Genomic DNA, 24,416 nt, shown 5'->3' with positions numbered 1-24,416 from the left:
GGGTGTGCATAATTAGCATGGAGGCGTCATTGTAGACGTCACTTGGTTGTTTTTCAGCCTACAGTGATCACAGTGCTTGAGGCAGGGTAAGGTCTACCTCAAGCGCTGCGTGCCGCTACGATGGCTCTCGATGGTTCCGATTGTTCATACACTTCCTGGAGATGACGTGTGCTAAGAGGGAAAAACGGGCATCTTTATACTCCGGCGTGCGCTCACCGCTGTCGCTCTCTAAGGCATAGAGGGCGTCCATTCACCAGACAGTGTGATCGTGGCATTTGCATACCCGGCCCCTTTTAGCTGCGAGATAGCGCAGCTTACCGTCCGGGTCTGAATGAGCTCCATAGATCACGACAGGTATTTTCTAGCTTCTTAAAAGCCATAAAAAAGCCATTTTGTAGATCCTTGAGCCTATCAACTCACTAGGACCTAATTACCTCTCCATGGTAAGAGGCACCAAGGTCATCATGTCAACTGAATATTGGTCCATCCCACATTTTATTCCGTCCTCTATTGTAACCAAGGGCCTGATTCTGTTTGGATCGCAATTGCACCTGTGAATCCTAATGGAACGCAGCTGCTAATATATGCAGATGCAGCCACAACATTATCCGTGCACAAAGCCGCCCACTGCTGCCTTCTCTTCTGCAAGCGCACAAGCGGACCAGCGTACACATCTGGGACATCGGCCACCATCGACCACTCGCGGCTAGTCCGACCTGTCTCTAATTCTGCGAGTCTCTGCACATGCAGAGAGCTTGTGTGCTGCGGGGGTGATCGCGCTGGCTAAATTATGGATGCCCATTAAACGGCGACCAAACGGTAAGACACACCTGTGTTTTTAAGACCACCCCAAAGTCTTGCTAGCTGTCAATCATTTCCGCGTGTTCTCTGGCTTGAGAGTGCCATCGCAATGCGATCGCTATTCTGCATACAAGCATGCGCACAGGATAAAAATTGATCTGCTGCGTTGATGTTTTCAATTGCGATCCAAGCTGAGTCAGTAAGTGAAAGGTACACTTTAATTGATCGCACTGTTTTGTATTATGAGTGCAATAGGGCTAATCAAGAACATGATCTTGGCTAATTTACGGTTGACGCCAGAATTCAGAGCTCACGGTGCAAAGTGTTTGTGATTAGAAGGTTTATGGTGGGTGACCTTTTCATGACTATGAATTTACTAAAGTCCAACAGTCTCTCTAAACTACAGCCATAAATTGGGGTTATAACAAACAGACAGAAGTATAATGAACACAGAGATATTGTTATTATCCTTACGCTGTAATAAATCTAAACTCACACCTCCAAAGTGCAGATTATCGACAGGGTAATATCATAAGTATGCTCTTATATATCTTTCTGGTACAATATGTTCCTATCATTACAGTTACATTCACAGATAACCCCAATTACAGCATGTGAGTACTGCCTATTACTCCTCCATGTAATGCCTCCACCACTTACTACTAAACTCAATGTACACATCATGTCTACAATGTCATGACCTCACCTGAGATCTGTGTTCCTCCATTTCCTCCAGCTCCCGTTCTTCTTCCTCCTCTCTGTGCTCATGGTCTTCTGGCCTCCCATTGTGGTGGTGCCTCTCCCTCCCTATCTCCTCTTCCTCTGGACCGTAGTAGTTCCTCTCTCTGTCCACCTCACCTTCTGGGTGGTGACTATGCCTCTTCTCTTCCCCATGGTAACCCTGCATGTGAGTCTTGGTGTTGAAGTATTTCATGCCTTTATCTTCAGACTCAAACTGGGCGGTTTCCTCCTGACTGGGATCCTCTGCCATCCTCCTCTGTGATCCTCGTTTCTTCTCTTCCCACCCTTCGTGGTCCCTGTGGTACCACCCGTTGCTGTTCCCGTGGTATCCCCGGTCATGCTCGCCTTCCTCTGAGCTGTCTTCTTCACTCTCATCATTAAAGTTTTTTTTCTCTTTCCTCTTTGTGGCAGCATCACCTCGGACCTCCTTCCCGGCTCTTTTCTCTTGACCTTCAGCTCTCTTCATGGGAACATTTCTCTTCTCCTCCTCCTCTTCCTCAAGCAGTTCCTTGGCTTTCTCCTCAGCTGATGCACCATGTTCTTTCTCCTTGACCTCAACCTTCTCTATTTTCTCAAACTCTTTTGATTCCCCACTCTCTGACCTTTTAGTTCCTGTCTCCCGTTTGGGTGCAGAAATCGGCGTCTCATTGGTTCTCTTTCTAAGTTCTTCCTCTTCGCTGCTCTCTTGTCCTCCGTGCTGCTGTGACTTTTCTAGAGACAGCAGAAACACATGAAAAAGGTTCTGCCATGAAATATTACATGTAGACTATACAGGCACCGTGCCTACACCAGTCTGTGATAAAATAATCTAAGTCTAAATAAAATATTAGCAGTGCCCTGTGATAAGCAACCGGTCATTGCAGTAATGGTGCAGTGATTATAATCATTATATTAGTACTCATCCCGGCTGCCATTTACTGCTTCTAATTCCCAAGAGAGGATGGATAGTACAGAGTTAATCCAGAGACAGGAAGCACTGAAAGGGTAAATAGTATAGAGGTAATCCAGAGACAGGAAACACAGAGGATGGATAGTAAAAAAGGTAATCCAGAGACAGGAAGAACTGAGAGGATGGATAGTATAGAGGTAATCCAGAGACAGGAAGCACTGAGAGAGTAAATAGTATAGAGGTAATCCAGAGACAGGAAGCATTGAGAGGATGGATAATATAAAGGTGATCCAGAGACAGGAAGCACCTACAGGATGGATAGTATAGAGTTAATCCAGAGACAGGAAGCACTGAGAGGGTGAATAGTATAGAGGTATTCCAGAGACGGGAAACTCTGAGAGGGTGAATTCTATAGAGGTATTCCAGAGACAGGAAGCACTGAGAGGGTGACAAGTATAGAGGTAATCCAGAGACAGGAAGCACTGAGAGGATGGATAGTATAGAGGTAATCCAGAGACAGGAAGCACTGAGAGGATGGATAGTATAGAGGTAATCAAGAGATGGGAAACTCTGAGAGGATGGATAGTATAGAGGTAATCAAGAGATGGGAAACTCTGAGAGGGTGACAAGTATAGAGGTAATCCAGAGACGGGAAGCACTGAGAGGGTTAATAGTATAGAGGTAATCCAGAGACGGGAAGCACAGAGAGGGTGAATAGTATAGATGTAATCCAGAGATGGGAAGCACTGAGAGGGTGAATTCTATAGAGGTAATCCAGAGACGGGAAGCACTGAGAGGGTTAATAGTATAGAGGTAATCCAGAGACGGGAAGCACTGAGAGGGTGAATATTATAGAGGTAATCCAGAGACGGGAAGCACTGAGAGGGTGAATTCTATAGAGGTAATCCAGAGACGGGAAGCACTGAGAGGGTGACTAGTATAGAGGTAATCCAGAGACAGGAAGCACTGAGAGGGTGACTAGTATAGAGGTAATCCAGAGACAGGAAGCACTGAAAGGGTAAATAGTATAGAGGTAATCCAGAGACAGGAAACACTGAGAGGATGGATAGTAAAAAAGGTAATCCAGAGACAGGAAGAACTGAGAGGATGGATAGTATAGAGGTAATCCAGAGACAGGAAGCACTGAGAGAGTAAATAGTATAGAGGTAATCCAGAGACAGGAAGCATTGAGAGGATGGATAATATAAAGGTGATCCAGAGACAGGAAGCACCTACAGGATGGATAGTATAGAGTTAATCCAGAGACAGGAAGCACTGAGAGGGTGAATAGTATAGAGGTATTCCAGAGACGGGAAACTCTGAGAGGGTAAATTCTATAGAGGTATTCCAGAGACAGGAAGCACTGAGAGGGTGACAAGTATAGAGGTAATCCAGAGACAGGAAGCACTGAGAGGATGGATAGTATAGAGGTAATCCAGAGACAGGAAGCACTGAGAGGATGGATAGTATAGAGGTAATCCAGAGACAGGAAGCACTGAGAGGATGGATAGTATAGAGGTAATCAAGAGATGGGAAACTCTGAGAGGGTGACAAGTATAGAGGTAATCCAGAGACGGGAAGCACTGAGAGGGTTAATAGTATAGAGGTAATCCAGAGACGGGAAGCACAGAGAGGGTGAATAGTATAGATGTAATCCAGAGATGGGAAGCACTGAGAGGGTGAATTCTATAGAGGTAATCCAGAGACGGGAAGCACTGAGAGGGTTAATAGTATAGAGGTAATCCAGAGACGGGAAGCACTGAGAGGGTGAATATTATAGAGGTAATCCAGAGACGGGAAGCACTGAGAGGGTGAATTCTATAGAGGTAATCCAGAGACGGGAAGCACTGAGAGGGTGACTAGTATAGAGGTAATCCAGAGACAGGAAGCACTGAGAGGGTGAATAGTATAGAGGTAATCCAGAGACTGGAAGTACTGAGAGGGTGAATAGTATAGATGCAATCCAGAGACGGGAAGCACTGAGAGGGTGAATAGTATAGATGTAATCCAGAGACGGGAAGCACAGAGAGGGTGAATAGTATAGATGTAATCCAGAGACGGGAAGCACAGAGAGGGTGAATAGTATAGATGTAATCCAGAGACGGGAAGCACTGAGAGGGTGAATAGTATAGAGGTAATCAAGAGATGGGAAGCACTGAGAGGGTAAATAGTATAGAGGTAATCCAGAGACAGGAAGCACTGAGAGGGTGAAAAGTATAGATGTAATCCAGAGATGGGAAGCACTTAGAGGATGTAGTATAGAGGTAATCCAGAGACAGGAAGCACAGAGAGGGTGAAAAGTATTGATGTAATCCAGAGACGGGAAGCACTGAGAGGGTGAATAGTATAGGGGCAATCCAGAGACAGGAAGCACTGAGAGGATGTAGGCAAGAGGTAATCCAAAAACGGGAACAACAGAGAGGATGAATAGTATAGAGGTAATACAGAGACAGGAAGCTGTGAGAAGTATAGAGGTAATACAGAGACAGGAAGCTGTGAGACAGTGGCATTGCTGGGGTTGGTGTCACCCAGTGCGCCTACTCACCCTTTCACCCCATTAGCACTGGTTTCCTTACGCGCGTGCATTTGTGAAAAGGGCATGGCCTCATGCCTGTAAAGAACATCCCCGTTCTTGTCACACGGGGGGCTTGCCCAGTGCTCCGGGAGCTGCTGGGCAGCCTTCAGCCTCTCGGGACATGTGGATGACGGGTAAATGCGCTTCACCCATCACCACTAACACCGCTGCTTGGTGACACCATTCGAGGGGGTGACACCAAAATAACAATAGCAATATCTGTTATTGGTGTTACCCCCTCGGATGGTGTCACTCAGTGCGGCCCACACCCCTCTAATGATACGACTGCTCTGAGAGGGTGAACAGTTTAGAGACAGCTCTAAGAGGGTGACACTGGTCACTGTGCAGCTAGTAGGGCAGCATAGAGAGCACAGTAGAACTTCCATTTGGGCATCTGTGCTACAAAGGTCGTCCAGAAATATATTTGGATCAGGTTTTAAGACAAAGGGCCTGATTCAGAGGTGCACACAGTTGGGGCCGCGGCTGCGTATTTTGCCGGAGATGTGGGAGCGTTAATATGCAAATGCTAGTTTCAGCCCTCCACTTGTGTACTAGCGTGTGCCGCAATGAGCAGGCCCTTGGATGCCCACTGTCACTGACCGTGCAAGCTGCAACACCGCTGGTGGTTCTGGCCCATCCACCATCAGCGCATCATCGCCACTTGCACCTGCTCTATAGCAGGTGGAGTTTTTACCTTAAAACGCCCACGTGACGGATTTTTTTGCGTTCACTTCCCAGGAACGGCCATGTTCTTGACACCTTCTCTCGCATACACAACAATGCCTTTGTGTGTACACTCAGGGTAATGCATGTGCCGTAGGTGTTTTCAGAATATTCTGTGCATGCGCAGTAGAAAATAATCGCTTAATTACGTTAAGATCGGCATTGCGCCCGGTTTGCGTGCACCTCTGAATAAGGCCCAAAGAGTGGTGTATTGAGGCAACAGTAATTTGATGAAACTGAGAGACTGGAATTAGAGCCAGGATGAGCCGTTGGGGGCCTGGTTCAGAGATATCAGAGATATACGCTAATGCTGACGCTGCAGCCGCAAATTTATACACAAATGTCGCAACCCACGGGATTTGATCACAGGCGGCTTCACAAATCCCAGCAACTGCGTACAAAGACGCAGCATCGATCGCAGCACCCTATGGTTGCGCAGAATGGTCACAGGATCAGAGAAGCCGGAGACAATTTTATGGGATCTACATTGCAGGCAGAAACACGCCCCAAAACGGTTGTGACAAGCCTGCGTTTGAGTTGACGGCCATTGCCGCCCACAAACGTTCCCTGACTGCCAATCACTTTGTGAATAAATCCGCACTGCGAGCGACATCGATAATTAAACTCGACGCATGCGCCGTGTGACCGATATGTATGCGCAGACCACCGATAATCACTCAACTGCGTAAAAATCAGCTCTGCGTCCAACTCAATGTCAGACCCAAAGAGTGGTGTCTGGGGCAATAGATAATAGAGGACACAGAGACTGGAATGAGAGCCAGGGGTGAGCAGTTTGCTGAATGGAAATACAGAGAGGGGTGAGCAGTATATACTTGTAGAGTGCAATAAGAAATAAATGGTCATTTGAGAGCATAAAGTACACTGAAAAGGTAATTTAGATAAAAGGTTGTTCAGATAAAGTCTGATGTAAGGGGAATATAAAGTGAAATACGGGCACTGAGAGCAGAAGGTATTTATACACGGCAGCTGTGGTAGAATAAAGTAATAAGAGGGAAAAGTAAATAGGGCTGCATGTAATGTAGATAGAATAAAAAGTCGTTAAAGGGCACAGCAGGCAGGATACAGTGCAGCACAGGTGAGATAACTGCAGTGGGAGGGGAGGCTAGAGATCATAGGGTGTGGTGTTGGTATAATAAAGTGTAATGAGAGGGTAAAATGCACATAATAAAAGTGTAGATAGAATAATGCACATAAATAATGCAAAAAAACAAACAAAACATACTCTCCTGGAATGGGAGGCTCTCGAAAATCGTGTGGCGCTCCCAGACACAAGGAAGAGTGGGCAAGTATCCCACAGCTGCCCGCAGCCCCCCACTTACCAAGCAACAGTGGGTAGTCCAGGTGGCTGATGACGCGATATGCAGTGAATCGCGTTATTGTGGCCCTGCCCCTGCTTCACAATGACGCTTGTGTCGCGGGGGCGAGGCCATGATGACGTAATTACATCATCATGCTCACAAGTCCGCCCACCTTTCCCGCCAACCCTTCCCCGCTGAGCTGTACTGGCTGCCCCTTCCCACAAGGCAAGCATGAAATAAACATTAAAAGCATTTTTAAAGAGCCTCTGGAGCTATTTGGGAGCAATGCAGTAAGAGCAAGTAACTTTACACCTTGGCAAAACCATGCTGCAATGTAGGGGCAGAGGCGCTCTCACTATTAATTACTCGGGCTTGGTGAAGGGGCCCGCGTTCGATGCCGTCCCCCCTCCCTCTTACCTATGAGCAGTACAGCACATGCTGCTGTGTGCTGGGCTGCCGTGAGAGACTGCTTGCTGCTGCTGACCAGCAGCAGTCTCCTCTGCCTGTGTGGGGGGGGGGGGGGGGGGAGATCACACTACTGTAAAACGTTTTTCTTCCCCCTATATGAGCGTGGCCACAACTCCCTTGATTAGGCCACGCCCCTTCCCCCGTGCCTTGGCTGGCACTCTATGGCCCTGTGCGGGGGGGGGGGGGGGCAGATGTAAAAGGTGCTGAGAGATTTACATTTGGGACGTCGTGTCAAAACTTAACTCTAAATAATAGTGTAAAAATAAGGCTGCCCAGCATTTATGGGCTACATGCAAAAGCAGCCGTTATTTACCCTGCATGCAAAACCAATAAATGTATTTGCACCCCTTACATTGCAACATGATTTGCTTGAGACACAAAGTAACTTGCTTTCTTTGCTTTGCTCCAAACTCAGAATCCAGCCCATTATGTGCAGCCAAGGGTGGAAAAACATAATGCATTGTACAGCAGCGGACCTAGGTACACCTGCACCCCCTGCCAATATGGTAGTCATGCCTTTGATTAAAGAATTAGGAATGAGAATAAAACATAAGAGCATATTAAGCAATAATAAGCCTGTAGATAGAAGGGATTGTGGTTTTGTAATATACTAGATTGAGAGTTTAGTTTAGATACTGTAGGATGCGGTTTATGAAAACCATGGGAAAGTAGAAGCTAATACAGGTAGGATAAGGGGACAAAGTGCATTAAGTTGAAGGACAGAAGCATAAATAATCAGATTTGTTAAACAATTATATCCATTTTCATGGTCAATTTTGGAGTTAAGGCATTAAGGATAGTGCAAACGTGTAACTAGGGCCACTTATGGGTCCCCTCTGCAGAAAGCTGGGACAGATGCAATCACCATAACCACAGGGACACTATCAGGGGATATGCTGTTCTGCAAAGTTTGGCTCCTCTGCACTGGTCTTGCAACCAGTGATCCCTAAATTTCCCCAGTCCCTTTCAGCTACAAAGCCTCCAGTGTCCTCCGACTGTTCTGGTTACCTCGATGGGTCAGATCCTCCAATTCTCTGAGCAGATGTTGGTGACGCAGGATGGAGATCAGTCGCTCATCTGTAAAATCCAAACATTGCAGACTGTAACACAAGGCACATCCATCAGTGTGTAGTGAACACTCACAGGGGGACATGTACCCGCCTGTGACTTACAGGCATCGGCGAGATACCGGGCAAGTCTGCCTGAGGTTTTAAAGGGGCAATCATTTAAAAGGTTTTGCCTTTTAAATGATTGCCACTTTAAAATATCGGGCAGACCCGCCGGAATATCGTTGATGCCTGCAAGTCACAGGCTGTTACATTTACCCCACAGTATGCTCTTAAAGGCATAATGATAGTGATTGGAAGCAGAGAATGACAGTATGTGGGTGTGAAGAGACAAAGGGAGAGCTACAGTCAGGGGACGTAACTAGGGGTGTGGGAGAGGTGCCATCGCACAGGGCCCTAGGGGCGGCACCGTTGCTCCCCCACGGCACCTGCATGGGGCTACTGAGGAGCTGCTTGGAGCGTCCAAAGGACGCAGCCATGTCCAGTGAACGCGGCTGTGTTTTCAGGGTCTGATTCAGAGCCGCTTGTAAGCGGCCACTCGTTCGTTCCGAGCGATGTTCGCACATCTGCGCATGCGTATAGGTATTAGTACGCATGCGCGAACCAGTCAGTGCGGTCAGAAATCGTGTGCTCGCAATATAGCGAATGCCTGCTATTTTGAGTGACAGGATGAGGAGTTTGTGGGTGGTAACAGGGGAAGGTGCTTAAAAACGGGGAGTGGAGATCCGAACGCAGGCGTGCCTAAAGGTCAAAACGGGCGTTTTAAGGGTGTGCATAATTAACAAAGCAGCGTCATCGACCACGTCAGTTGGGTGTCTTTTAGCCAGAACTACTCGCATGATTGCAGTAGGAAAAACCAACCACAAGAATAGCGAGCAGTTCATACGCTGTTCGATGTACTCGATTAATATAATAAATAGCGGACATGACATATGATGCGAGCGGCAAGGGGGCGTTTTTTACAAAAAAAGTCTGCATGTTTTGTTCGCTCGTTCAGACCTAGAGGCGTGAACAGACCGCAAAGAGTGAACAGTTAATTTAAATAGCCACCCACTTTTTCTGAACGAGCGAGCGCAAATAGCGTCCGGCTCTGAATTAGACCCTCAGTTCCAGAGTTGCAGCCACAGAGGCCATGTTTATACAGAGTTGTGATGGAGACACATGCATCTGCATAGGCTTACGATGGTGCGACGATTGTGGATTATTCAGAACCACAAGCGGAGTTGCACCATCCATGGGCATTAAATGTGGACATATCAAAGACTGCACTCTCTGGCGCTCGCTAGTACACAAGGGGACGGTTGAAACTAGCATTCGCATATTACTGCCATGGCGACTGTGAGAATTCGAAGTCACGGCTGCAATAACATGGATCTCTGATTAGGCCCTGTATGTTCTGTTACCAATGGATTTCTATAGGACAAGCTATACAATCTAAAAGTCCCCTGGCTAACTGGTCCCCTAGGGATCACACAGGTTGCAGACCATGTGACTTAGCTTATCATACACAATGCCGCAACTAAAAGTCACTATCTGTACCCTATGGTAATTACAAGGACTATTTCCAAAAGCAGACTTTATGACCTATGTATCAGTGGTGGCAGTAGGAGCCCCGAAATATCAGTATATCGCGGGACAGTGGATCAGATAAGAGCCCATCCCGACGAATAGTCAAAAGTAAAGTGATTGTTTACACTATCACTTTACACCATAAATTTATGACTGGCTTTGAACCTAGTTTATGTACTGCACGTGTGTCCTTCGGTCCAAGCATGTGCAAGTACATGCTGGTAAAGGTCCTGAATCTCCCTCTCTGGCAAAAATGTTGTGAAAACATGACATTAGCTATCAGGGGGGGTCAAGCTTGATAAACTGAAGTGTGCAGAGACAGCAGAGACATACATAGTGACAGTGCATAGGTCAGCAGAGACATACATAGTGAGCGTGCATAGGTCAGCAGAGACATACATAGTGGGAGTGCATAGGTCAGCAGAGACATACATAGTGAGCGTGCATAGGTCAGCAGAGACATACATAGTGGGAGTGCATAGGTCAGCAGAGACATACATAGTGAGCGTGCATAGGTGAGCAGAGACAGCAGAGACATACATAGTGAGCGTGCATAGGTGTGGAGAGAAAGCAGAGACATACATAGTGAGAGTGCATAGGTGTGGAGAGAAAGCAGAGACATACATAGTGAGAGTGCATAGGTGTGGAGAGACAGCAGAGACATACAGAATGGGATTAAAATGCCGCCGGCTCAAATCCCGATAGCGTCAGATAAGTTACCTAACCCTCCCCTCTCCCCCCCTTAACCCTAACCCTCCCTTAGGGGTGCCTAATCCTAAACTCCCGCGGTGGTGCCTAACCCTAAATTTCCCCTCGGGGGGCCTAAACCTAAGCCCCCTCCCTACACCCTAAACATAACCCTCCTGGGGGGCGCCTAACCCTAACCTCCCTCCGGTAGTGTATAACTCTAACCCTTCGCCCTAGGGGTGCCTAACCCTAATTTCCCCACCAAAAAACTAACTCTAGCCCCGCTAGAGAACCTAATCCTCCCCCTCCCCCCCTGTGGCTAATGCTAAGGGCGCCCCGGACTTACCTTCGTTCTGGCTGGCGTCCTCAGCGTTCCGGCATCGGGATTAACATAGGCGTCAGTATTTCGACACCTATGTTAAATCCCTTATCGGGATTCCGGTGTCGGGATTCAGAGGTCTCATAACTACATCCCGAGGCATACAGCAGAGACATACATAGTGGGAGTTCATAGGTGAGCAAAGACAGCAGAGGCATACATAGTGACAGTGCATAGGTGTGCAGAGACATACATAGGGTACATAGGTGTGCAGAGACATACATAGTGGGAGTGCATAGGTGTTTAGAGACAGCAGGGACGTACATAGTAAGAGTGCATAGGTGTGCATAGACAGCAGAGATATACATAGTGACAGTGCATAGGTGTGCAGAGACAGCAGAGACATACATAGTGACAGTGCATAGGTGAGCCGAGACATACATAGTGGGAGTGCATACGTGTGCAGAAACAGCAGAGGCATACATAGTGGGAGTTCATAGGTGAGCAAAGACAGCAGAGGCATACATAGTGACAGTGCATAGGTGTGGAGAGACATACATAGGGTACATAGGTGTGCAGAGACATACATAGTGACAGTGCATAGGTGAGCCGAGACATACATAGTGGGAGTGCATACGTGTGCAGAGACAGCAGAGGCATACATAGTGAGAGTGCATAGGTGTGAAGAGACAGCAGAGGCATACATAGTGGGAGTGCATGGGTGAGCAGAGACATACATAGTGGGAGTGCATAGGTGAGAAGAGACAGACATACATAGTAAGAGTGTATAGGTGAGCAGAGACAGCAGAGACATACATAATAATAGTGCATAGGTATGGAGAGACAGCAGAGACATACATAGTAAGAATGTATAGGTTAGCAGAGACATACAGTACATAGTGACAGTGCATAGGTGTGCAGAGACAGCATAGACATACGTAGTGACAGTGCATAGCATAGGTGTTCAGAGACAGCAGAGGCATACATAGTGACAGTGCATAGGTGTGCAGAGACAGCAGAGGCATACATAGTGACAGTGCATAGGTGTGTAGAGACAGCAGAGACATACATAGTAAGAATGTATAGGTTAGCAGAGACATACAGTACATAGTGACAGTGCATAGGTGTGCAGAGACAGCAGAGACATACGTAGTGACAGTGCATAGCATAGGTGTGCAGAGACAGCAGAGGCATACGTAGTGACAGTGCATAGGTGTGCAGAGACAGCAGAGGCATACATAGTGACAGTGCATAGGTGTGCAGAGACAGCAGAGGCATACATAGTGACAGTGCATAGGTGTGCAGAGACAGCAGAGGCATACATAGTGACAGTGCATAGGTGTGTAGAGACAGCAGAGACATACATAGTAAGAATGTATAGGTTAGCAGAGACATACAGTACATAGTGACAGTGCATAGGTGTGCAGAGACAGCAGAGACATACGTAGTGACAGTGCATAGCATAGGTGTGCAGAGACAGCAGAGGCATACGTAGTGACAGTGCATAGGTGTGCAGAGACAGCAGAGGCATACATAGTGACAGTGCATAGGTGTGCAGAGACAGCAGAGGCATACATAGTGACAGTGCATAGGTGTGCAGAGACAGCAGAGGCATACATAGTGACAGTGCATAGGTGTGCAGAGACAGCAGAGGCATACATAGTGACAGTGCATAGGTGTGCAGAGACAGCAGAGGCATACATAGTGACAGTGCATAGGTGTGCAGAGACAGCAGAGGCATACATAGTGACAGTGCATAGGTGTGCAGAGACAGCAGAGGCATACATAGTGACAGTGCATAGGTGTGCAGAGACAGCAGAGGCATACATAGTGACAGTGCATAGGTGTGCAGAGACAGCAGAGGCATACATAGTGACAGTGCATAGGTGTGCAGAGACAGCAGAGGCATACATAGTGACAGTGCATAGGTGTGCAGAGACAGCAGAGGCATACATAGTGACAGTGCATAGGTGTTGAGAGACAGCAGAGACATACATAGTGACAGTGCATAGGTGTGCAGAGACAGCAGAGACATACATAGTAAGAATGTATAGGTGAGCAGAGACATACAGTACATAGTGACAGTGCATAGAAAAGACAGCAGAGACATACATAGTGACAGTGCATTAGTGTGGAGCGACAGCAGAGACATACATAGTGACAGTGCGTAGGTGTGCAGAGACATACATAGTGAGAGTGCGTAGGTGTGCAGAGACGGCAGAGACATACAAAGTGACAGTGCATAGGTGTGCAGAGACAGCAGAGACATACATAGTGACAGTGCATAGGTGTGCAGAGACATACATAGTGACAGTGCATAGGTCAACAGAGACATACATAGTGACAGTGCATAGGTGTGCAGAGACAGCAGCGATATACATAGTGACAGTACATAGGTGTGCAGAGGCATACATAGTGACAGTGCATAGGTGTGCAGAGACATACATAGTGACAGTGCATAGGTGTGCAGAGACAGCAGAGATATACATAGTGACAGTGGATAGGTGTGCAGAGACATACATAGTGACAGTGCATAGGTGTGCAGAGACATACATAGTGACAGTGCATAGGTGTGCAGAGACAGCAGCGATATACATAGTGACAGTACATAGGTGTGCAGAGGCATACATAGTGACAGTGCATAGGTGTGCAGAGACATACATAGTGACAGTGCATAGGTGTGCAGAGACAGCAGAGATATACATAGTGACAGTGGATAGGTGTGCAGAGACATACATAGTGACAGTGCATAGGTGTGCAGAGACATACATAGTGACAGTGCATAGGTGTGCAGAGACAGCAGAGACATACATAGTGACAGTGCATAGGTGTGCAGAGACATACATAGTGACAGTGCATAGGTGTGCAGAGACATACATAGTGACAGTGCATAGGTGTGCAGAGACATACATAGTGACAGTGCATAGGTGTGCAGAGACAGCAGAGGCATACATAGTGACAGTGCATAGGTGTTGAGAGACAGCAGAGGCATACATAGTGACAGTGCATAGGTGTTGAGAGACAGCAGAGACATACATAGTGACAGTGCATAGGTGTGCAGAGACAGCAGAGACATACATAGTAAGAATGTATAGGTGAGCAGAGACATACAGTACATAGTGACAGTGCATAGAAAAGACAGCAGAGACATACATAGTGACAGTGCATTAGTGTGGAGCGACAGCAGAGACATACATAGTGACAGTGCGTAGGTGTGCAGAGACATACATAGTGAGAGTGCGTAGGTGTGCAGAGACGGCAGAGACATACAAAGTGACAGTGCATAGGTGTGCAGAGACAGCAGCGATATACATAGTGACAGTGCATAGGTGTGCAGAGACATACATAGTGACAGTGCATAGGTCAACAGAGACATACATAGTGACAGTGCATAGGTGTGCAGAGACAGCAGCGATATACATAGTGACAGTACATAGGTGTGCAGAGGCATACATAGTGACAGTGCATAGGTGTGCAGAGACATACATAGTGACAGTGCATAGGTGTGCAGAGACAGCAGAGATATACATAGTGACAGTGGATAGGTGTGCAGAGACATACATAGTGACAGTGCATAGGTGTGCAGAGACATACATAGTGACAGTGCATAGGTGTGCAGAGACAGCAGAGACATACATAGTGACAGTGCATAGGTGTGCAGAGACATACATAGTGACAGTGCATAGGTGTGCAGAGACATACATAGTGACAGTGCATAGGTGTGCAGAGACATACATAGTGACAGTGCATAGGTGTGCAGAGACATACATAGTGAGTGCATAGGTGTGCAGAGACAGCAGAGACATACATAGTGACAGTGCATAGGTGTGCAGAGACAGCAGAGACATACATAGTGACAGTGTGTAGGTGTGCAGAGACAGCAGAGACATACATAGTGACAGTGCATAGGTGTGCAGAGACAGCAGAGATATACATAGTGACAGTGCATAGGTGTGCAGAGACATACATAGTGACAGTACAGAGGTGTGCAGAGACATACATAGTGACAGTGCATAGGTGTGCAGAGACATACATAGTGACAGTGCATAGGTGTGCAGAGACATACATAGTGACAGTGCATAGGTGTGCAGAGACATACATAGTGACAGTGCATAGGTGTGCAGGCAGAAGCTGTATACAGCGGGGCTGATTGTGAGTCACACGCACAGTGTAGTTGCCGGTAGATGCGGAAGCCTGATGTGCTACCTTATGCTAATGCCAGCATCCGTAGGGCTAATGTGGGGGGTCCGTGTGTCTGTAAACGGAACCGGTGCCGCCCATTGATTTTACATCAGCCTCCACAACTATCATCATTAGTATTGGCACATGCACCAGCCCCATGCTATGTGCAAGAGATGCGCCAGACACAGGCCTCCCTTACTGTATGCAGGACCCAATCACACACAGCTTTCGGTACACGCCCACGACGCTCCCACAAGACACGATGGTTACGTGCCATCGCATTGTTGGTGCCCTGAAACAGCCAATTTGGCCAACGACATACAGAAGACTGCGTATTTCTATCCGCGCGTGCGCTGTATCAGAGATCCATGTGACTCAGAATCAGCCCAGTACTGCGCATCTGAATATAAAGAGACAGAACCTTCTCTGAGGACTCGGAGACAGTTGCTGCTGACCCTGTCTGTCCCAGGGGTGGCCAATGACTCTGCTAGAACCTCCAAGATGCACTTTGTGACCTAAAGAGACAGAGAGAAGCTATATCATCCTGCATGTTACTTTTCATAAGACAGATACAATATGGCCACACAAATATCTGAGTCTTGGCATCCAGATAAATTAAATAGATGCTGCTGCTCCATGACAGTATCATACACACAGTGTCGTAAATTCATCCCAGACGCCAGGAGGCAAGTTATAATTTGGTGCCCCCCGTCACAGCCACTGACACTGTAATGTAGCAATTCGCATGCAGACAGGCTATAGATAGACAAAGGCAGCAGCTGATGGTCTGACACAGAGCTCTCCACTAGCGTATGGTGGCTTCTCAGGTGCTGGGAAGAGGTGCCATGTATTGGGCGGCCGTGACGGTACACTCCGGGTACATAGTTACAGCCCTAAATGGGGTGAAAATGTTGTGGACAATGGAGGAGGTGCCCCTTCAGAGATGGAGTCCGGCGGTAGGCGCCTCCATTGTCTCCCATAGTTCTGCCCCTGCATACACATAATAATCACAGGGAGACTTTTCTTCAGTCACTGGCAAAACTATGTCATGCAGACTTATCAGAGAGCACCTCCTCCTATAGTCACTGTGAGGAGCACTGCTAACCTACGATAGGGATGTAATGTAGACTTATCATTTACAGTCACTGTATAGAGCACTGCTACACTATGAGAGGGATGTCATGTACATAATTATCAGAGAGCACCGCCTCCTATAGTCACTGTGAGGAGCACTGCTAACCTACGATAGGGATGTCATGTATGTATGTATGTCATGTATACTTATCAGTTACAGTCACTGTGTAGAGCACTGCTGCACTATGAGAGGGATGTCATGTACATAATTATTAGAAAGGATCTCCTCCTACCAGAGGAGTAGCGTGGAACCATGGCGCCCGGAGAAAGTGCGTGTCATAGCGCCCCCTCCCTGTACTGAACTGTGCCAGTGGGGTATGGCCAGCCTGCAGGGGAATACTGAAGTGAAGAGAAAAACAGCAAACAGTGGCAGTATCACGCTGGGCATTGAGGTCCCATTGGGGGAATGGAATGCTTTAGTGATGCACTATCTGACATTAAGGAGTAGCTGCCTTGACACTGCTTTATTTTATGCATAGCACCTAGGATCTAACTTTTATCTCCTTTGAATCATTGTTATCAGTCAATAGAGCAGATTGTATTATATATTGTAATCATTTAACTTAAATTGACAGAATACATGTGCTAGAGTGAGATTCCACAGGGTGCACAGATTATTACTGCAATTACTGCCCCAAGCAGCTGTCACTGGAGTGGGAACACCTACGGGAAGTTCCCTTCTCAGCTATGCTACTACTTCACAAATATACATTGTACCTATATTAATGTGAGTACCAGGGGCGTCTTAAAAGAGGAGGGGGTTCGTGTGCACTCCCTGTGCGGGGCCCCCTCCTCTTTCCCCGTTGGCCGGCAGCCGACTGACCAGCCACCGGAGCATTAGTAGACTCCAGGCACTAGAGTGTGCCCAGAGTCTACTGCGCATTCGCAGAACGCCGGAAAAATTGCCGCGGTGGCCATTTTCCGGTGTACTTAGCAGCGCAGACACCCGACGCAGGACATCGGACAGGTGGGTTTAAACTAGGGGTGTGCACCGGCCACTTTTCGTGTTTTGTGTCTTGGTTTTGGATCTGGATCTTTCTTCGTGTTTTGGATCTGGATTGGTTTTGCCAAAACCACCCTTCCGTGTTTTGGGTTCTGGGTTTTGTGTTTTGGATCTGTATTTTTTTTTTAAAAAGCATAAAAACAGCTAAAATCACAGAATTTGTTGGTTTCTCTGCTCCTATGCTATTATTAACCTCAATAACCTTAATTTCCACTCATTTCCAGTCTATTCTGAACACCTCACACCTCACAATAGTGTTTTCATGTCCAAAAGGTTGCACCGAGGTAGCTGGATGACTATGCTAAGCGACACGAGTGGGCGGCACAAACACGTGACCCATCTAGGAGTGACACTGCAGTGGCAGACAGGATGGCAGTTAGAAAAACTAGGCCCCAAACTGTACATAATGCAAAGAAAAAAAAAGAAGTGCAAGATGGAATTGTCCTTGGGCCCTCCCACCCACCCTTATGTTGTATAAACAGGACATGCACACTTTAACAAATCAATCATTTCAGCGCCAGGGTCTGCCACACAACTGTGGCTGAAATGATTGGTTCGTTTGGGCCCCCACAAAACAAGCTGGCAATTAATGTGTCCCTGCACAAACTGGCTCTACGGAGGCAAGATGTCATCCTCATCCTCCTCATCCACCGATTCCTCACCCTCTTCAGTGTGTACATCCTCATCCTCACAAAGTATTAACTCGTCCCCACTTGAATCCACCACCACAGGTCCCTCTGTACCTTCTGGAGGCTGGTCTCCCTGGAAGAGCTGATAATTCATTTTGATGAACATCATCTTCTCCACATTCTGTGGAAGCAACCTCCTACGCCTTTCGCTGACAAGGTTCCCGGCTGCACTAAACTCTCTTTCGGAGTACACACTGGAGGGGGGGCAACTCAGGTAAAATAGAGCCAGCTTGTACAGGGGCCTCCAAATTGCCTCTTTTTCCTGCCAGTACAGGTATGGACTGTCTGACATGCCTACTTGGATGCTGTCACCGATGTAATCCTCCACCATTCTGTCAATGGTGACAGTATCATATGCAGTGACAGTAGACATGTCAGAAATTGTTGCCAGGTCCTTCAGTCCGGACCAGATGTCCAAACTTGGTCCTGCCTGCCCTGCATCACCGCCAGCGGGTTGCTTAGGATACCTAAGTTTTTTCCTGGCAGCCCCAGTTGCGGGAGAAAATGAAGAAGGAGCCGTTGACGTGTCACGTTCCGCTTCAGCTGACAGTGTGTTCACCAGCAGGTCTTTGCACTTCTGCAGGCTTGTGTCGGCCGGAAAGAGAGACACCACATAGGCTTTAAACCTAGGATCAAGCACGGTGGCCAAAATGTAGTGGTCTGATTTCAACAGATTGACCACCCTGGAATCCTGGCAAAGCGAATGAAGGGCTTCATCCACAAGTCCCACATGCCGAGCGGAATCGCTCCGTCTTAGCTCCTCCTTCACTTTCTCCAGCTGCTTCTGCAAAAGCCTGATGAGGGGAATGACCTGACTCAAGCTGGCTGTGTCTGAACTGACTTCACGTGTGGCAAGTTCGAAGGGCTGGAGAACCTTGCACAACACGGAAATCATTCTCCACTGCGCTTGAGTCAGGTGCATACCCCCTCCTTTGCCTATGTCATAGGTGGATGTATAGGCTTGTATGGCCTTTTGCTGCTCCTCCATCCTCTGAAGCATATAGAGGGTTGAGTTCCACCGCGTCACAACCTCTTGCTTCAGGTGATGGCGGGGCAGGTTCAAGAGTGTTTGCTGGCGCTCCAGTCTTCGGCACGCAGTCGCTGAATGGCGAAAGTGGCCAGAAATTTTTCGGGCGACCCAAAGCGTCTCCTGCACGCCCCTGTCGCTTTTCAGAAAATTCTGCACCACCAAGTTTATTGTGTGAGCAAAACATGGGACGTGCTGGAATTTGCCCAGATGTAATGCCCGCACAATATTGGTGGCGTTGTCAGATATCACAAATCCCCAGGAGAGTCTAAGTGGGGTAAGCCACTGGGCGATGATTTCCCTCAGTTTCTCTAAGAGGTTGTCGGCGGTGTGCCTCTTACTGAAACCGGTGATACACAGCGTAGCCTGCCTTGTAACGAGCTGGCGTTTCTGAGATGCTGCTACTGGTGACGCTGCTGCTGTTGCTGCGTAAGGTGATACATCTACCCAGTGGGCTGTCACAGTCATATAGTCCTTAGTCTGCCCTGTTCCACTTGTCCACATGTCCGTGGTTAAGTGGACATTGTGTACAACGGCATTTTTCAGGACACTGAGGACACTTTTTCTGACGTTTCTGTACAGTCTCGGTATCGCCTGCCTAGTGAAGTGGAATCTAGACGGGATTTGGAACCGGGGACACACTACCTCCATCAATTGTCTAAATCCCACTGCACTAATGGCAGATACCGGACGCACGTCTAACACCAACATAGCAGTCAAGACCTCAGTTATACGTTTTGCTTCAGGATGACTGCTGTCGTACTTCATCCTCCTCGCTAAGGACTGTTGGAGGGTCAATTGTTTAGTAAAAGTAGTGGTGTTCCTACTTCCTCTCTGGGATGATGAACGACTCCCAGCAGCAGCAACAGCAGCAGCGGCAGCAGTAGGCGTAGCAATGCAGGATCCTCCAGAGGAATCCCGGATAGGAGAGTCAGTCATGCCAGTGACATGGCCTGCAGGACTACTTCCGATCCTGACTAAGGAGGAAATTGACGAGGAGGGAGTTGACGGTGTGGTTTGCAGGCGCTTGGATACAACAGGACAACGGGATTTAGGTGTCCCTGGACTGCTTACGGTCTTAGCCAAAGTTTCTGAACTTGACAGTAACTTTTTATGAACGCGCTGCAGGTGCCGTATAAGGGAGGATGTTCCTAGGTGGTTGACGTCCCTACCCCTACTTATTTCACCTTTACATATGGTACATATGGCAAGACAGTTGTTGTCCGGATTTGGATAGAAATATTGCCAGACCAAAGAGGTGGAATGTTTGGTCTTCTGCCCAGGCATGACCGTGATGGGCTTTTTCATCCCACGGACAACAACTGTCTCCCCCGGAGCCTGATTTAAACAAACCACATCACCATCAGAATCCTCCTCGCCAACTTCCTCCTCAGCGCCAGCTACACCAGTATCCTCATCCTGTTGTACTTCAACAGTGACATCTTCAATTTGCATATCAGCAAGTGGACTGTGGGTGCTCCTTTCAGCACTTGCAGGGGGCGTGCAAATGGTGGAAAGAGCCACCTCTTCCCGTCCAGTGCTGGGAAGGTCAGGCATCGCAACCACCACCACACTTGGACTCTCCTTGGGGATTTGTGATATCTTCTTAGAAAGCACAGTTCTTCGCTGTGCTTTTGCCAGCTTAACTCTTTTGATTTTTTTAGTGGGAGGAGGGCTTCCATCGTCATGTGAAGCTGAACCACTAGTCATGAACATACTAGGGATCGACCTTAGCCGTTCCTTGCCACTCCGTGTCGTAAATGGCATATTGGCAAGTTTACGTTTCTCTTCAGCTGATTTAAATGTCTTTTTCAAGGTCATTTTCCTGAACTTTGCCATTTGGGATTGTATGTGCCCTCTACTATGACATTGGGCATCGGCCTTGGCAGACGACGTTGATGGCATGTTATCGTCTATGTCATGACTAGTGGCAGCAGCTTCAGCACTAGGAGGAAGTGGTTCTTGATCTTTCTCTATTTTATTTTTATCGGAGAAAGTTTGGTCCTCCATTTATGTTATATCGATTTGATATATACGTGCGGCTAAACACAGAAAATAATTTTTTTTTTGGTTTGGACTGGAGTGTACTTTCGGGGGTTACAGCACCCTTTAACGGTCAAGCCAGCCGGCCCTTTACTTATGACACAGGCGCACTCTTGGCACTACTTTGTTGATGCACGTGCGGCTACTGCGCACACAATTCACAAACACAGAAAATAATTTTTTTTTTGGTTTGGACTGGAGTGTACTTTGGGGGTTACAGCACCCTTTAACGGTCAAGCCAGCCGGCCCTTTACTTATGACACAGGCGCACGCTTGGCACTACTTTGTTGATGCACGTGCGGCTACTGCGCACACAATTCACAAACACAGAAAATAATTTTTTTTTTGGTTTGGACTGGAGTGTACTTTGGGGGTTACAGCACCCTTTAACGGTCAAGCCAGCCGGCCCTTTACTTATGACACAGGCGCACGCTTGGCACTACTTTGTGAATTGTGTGCGCAGTAGCCGCACGTGCATCAACAAACACAGAAAATAATATTTTTTTTGGTTTGGACTGGAGTGTACTTTCGGGGGTTACAGCACCCTTAACGGTCAAGCCAGCCGGCCCTTTACTTATGACACAGGCGCACGCTTGGCACTACTTTGTTGATGCACGTGCGGCTACTGCGCACACAATTCACAAACACAGAAAATAATTTTTTTTTTGGTTTGGACTGGAGTGTACTTTCGGGGGTTACAGCACCCTTAACGGTCAAGCCAGCCGGCCCTTTACTTATGACACAGGCGCACGCTTGGCACTACTTTGTTGATGCACGTGCGGCTACTGCGCACACAATTCACAAACACAGAAAATAATTTTTTTTTGGTTTGGACTGGAGTGTACTTTCGGGGGTTACAGCACCCTTTAACGGTCAAGCCAGCCGGCCCTTTACTTATGACACAGGCGCACGCTTGGCACTACTTTGTTGATGCACGTGCGGCTACTGCGCACACAATTCACAAACACAGAAAATAATATTTTTTTTGGTTTGGACTGGAGTGTACTTTCGGGGGTTACAGCACCCTTAACGGTCAAGCCAGCCGGCCCTTTACTTATGACACAGGCGCACGCTTGGCACTACTTTGTTGATGCACGTGCGGCTACTGCGCACACAATTCACAAACACAGAAAATAATTTTTTTTTTGGTTTGGACTGGAGTGTACTTTCGGGGGTTACAGCACCCTTAACGGTCAAGCCAGCCGGCCCTTTACTTATGACACAGGCGCACGCTTGGCACTACTTTGTTGATGCACGTGCGGCTACTGCGCACACAATTCACAAACACAGAAAATAATTTTTTTTTGGTTTGGACTGGAGTGTACTTTCGGGGGTTACAGCACCCTTTAACGGTCAAGCCAGCCGGCCCTTTACTTATGACACAGGCGCACGCTTGGCACTACTTTGTTGATGCACGTGCGGCTACTGCGCACACAATTCACAAACACAGAAAATATATTATTTTTTTAGCACTTGGGGGGAGCACCCCTGATGGACAGAGCACCCCCTGGACAACACTACAGCACCTCTTTAGGACTGGGCCACTGCACAGGACTTTGGAGTGGACACAGCCCCTATGGAGAACTGACTGCACAACACAGTCCAGCCAGCCCCTATGGACTTTGAAGTAGTGGACACAGCCCCTATTAACAACAGCAGCACAGCACAACACAGCCAGCCCCTATGGACTTTGAAGTAGTGGACAACAGCAGCACTACACTACACTACACTACACAGCCCTAACTCCCACCCTCCCTCTTCACTGTCCACAGCCGAGTGAGAAAATGGCGCCGACGTGGGTACCTTATATAGGATCCAAAACCCGCGAGACTAGGAAGGCGGGAAGATGACGTTTTGCCTCGATTTCAGAATCCGAGTCAGGCGGGAAAAGTCGAGCCTGACTCGGATCGGACTCGGATCGGGGGGGCTCGGGGGGGTTCGGATTTCAGAAATCCGAACCCGCTCACCCCTAGTTTAAACTAATATGGGTGCAGGGTGTGCGGTGCGGGGCCCCCCTGGACCCGAGGGCCCGTGTGCCCCGCATACTCTGCACCCATTATAGATACACCACTGGTGAGTATTAATAATCATGTCATGTTCTGTCAACCACCATTATTATTATTATTCCAGGTCTTCTAATATTTTTCAAAATCTGTAACTTATTTAGGATATAGAGCAAACCGAGATAAAACGAGCAGGTGGCCGTCATACTATGTAGTGCCCCATGAATTCCGGAACTCTGGATGGCGCCCTCTGTCCATTCTGGCGCCTGGAGCTCATGCTCCACTGGAACCACCCTCACTACACCCCTGCCTCCTACAGTCACTGTGAGGAGCTAACCTACGATAGGGATGTCATGTATACTTATCAGTTACAGTCACTGTATAGAGCGCTGCTACACTATGGGGTATATACAATTGGGCACGAGGCTTTACGAGTTAAAAACCTTGCGCACCTCACGCCCAATTCCGGAATACCGCGGGTATGCGCGCTCCCGCTACCCGCAGCTTTCAATTAAAAAAATAGTGGTCGCGTGGTTTTCAGCTCTGAAAAGCCCGTGCCGTGTAAAATGAAAAATAAAAAAAGGGGGTCTCCACGGCTCCCAGTGGCTTCCCCTCTCTCTTGTTACTGGAGTGGGGGCTGCTGGGAGGAGCAAGGGCTGCTGGGAGATGTAGTTCTCCCAGCGCCCATTACGGGGGGGGGCACACACCCCGCACCGCGGGTCACACACACACACTTACATACACCGCACACACTGACATACCCTACTGCAGAAGAGCCGGCTCCCGACGCTGGATGCAGAAGAAGAATCAGAAGACAGTGCTGAGGAAGGTGAGTAATTAAGGACAAATTAAGCTAATTGGATACTTCCAATTGCTTAATTAGTCCTCAGGGGGGTGCCGTGGGGGGTTGTCAGAGCAAGTCCCGATGATTTTTCCTTAAATCACGCTTGCTCAGGAGGTGCGTGAAAAAAAACCTCACTGTGCGTGTTTTTAAAAAAAAAAACACTCACCTAATAGAATAGCAAAAAACCTGCACCTGCAGGAAAACCTTGCAGGTGCGGGTTTTTTGCAATTCTCGCACACAATTGAATATGCCCCTATGAGAGGGATGTCATGTACATACTTATCAGAAAGCACCTCCTCCTGCAGTCACTGTATAGAGCACTGCTACACTATG

At 47.9% G+C, this 24,416-nt stretch overlaps 1 protein-coding gene across 1 annotated transcript in view; it reads right to left on the bottom strand.

The window, feature by feature from the left end:
- Nucleotides 1-24,416, bottom strand: part of CCER2 (coiled-coil glutamate rich protein 2) — a 38,373-nt gene that overhangs the window by 989 nt on the left and 12,968 nt on the right. The window contains exons 3-5 of the mRNA XM_088477030.1: nt 15,762-15,855; nt 8,525-8,593; nt 1,508-2,253 (exon numbers count right to left, since the gene is read on the bottom strand). Coding sequence (XP_088333156.1) covers nt 1,508-2,253; nt 8,525-8,593; nt 15,762-15,855 — 909 coding nt within the window. The remainder of the gene's footprint in view (nt 1-1,507; nt 2,254-8,524; nt 8,594-15,761; nt 15,856-24,416) is intronic.

Source organism: Taudactylus pleione, unplaced genomic scaffold (assembly GCF_031769625.1).
Source record: "Taudactylus pleione unplaced genomic scaffold, aTauple2 ptg000199l, whole genome shotgun sequence".
Lineage (NCBI taxonomy): Eukaryota > Metazoa > Chordata > Amphibia > Anura > Myobatrachidae > Taudactylus > Taudactylus pleione.
The sequence above is the reverse complement of the archived record's forward strand: the minus strand, read 5'-3'. Positions and strand labels throughout refer to the sequence as shown.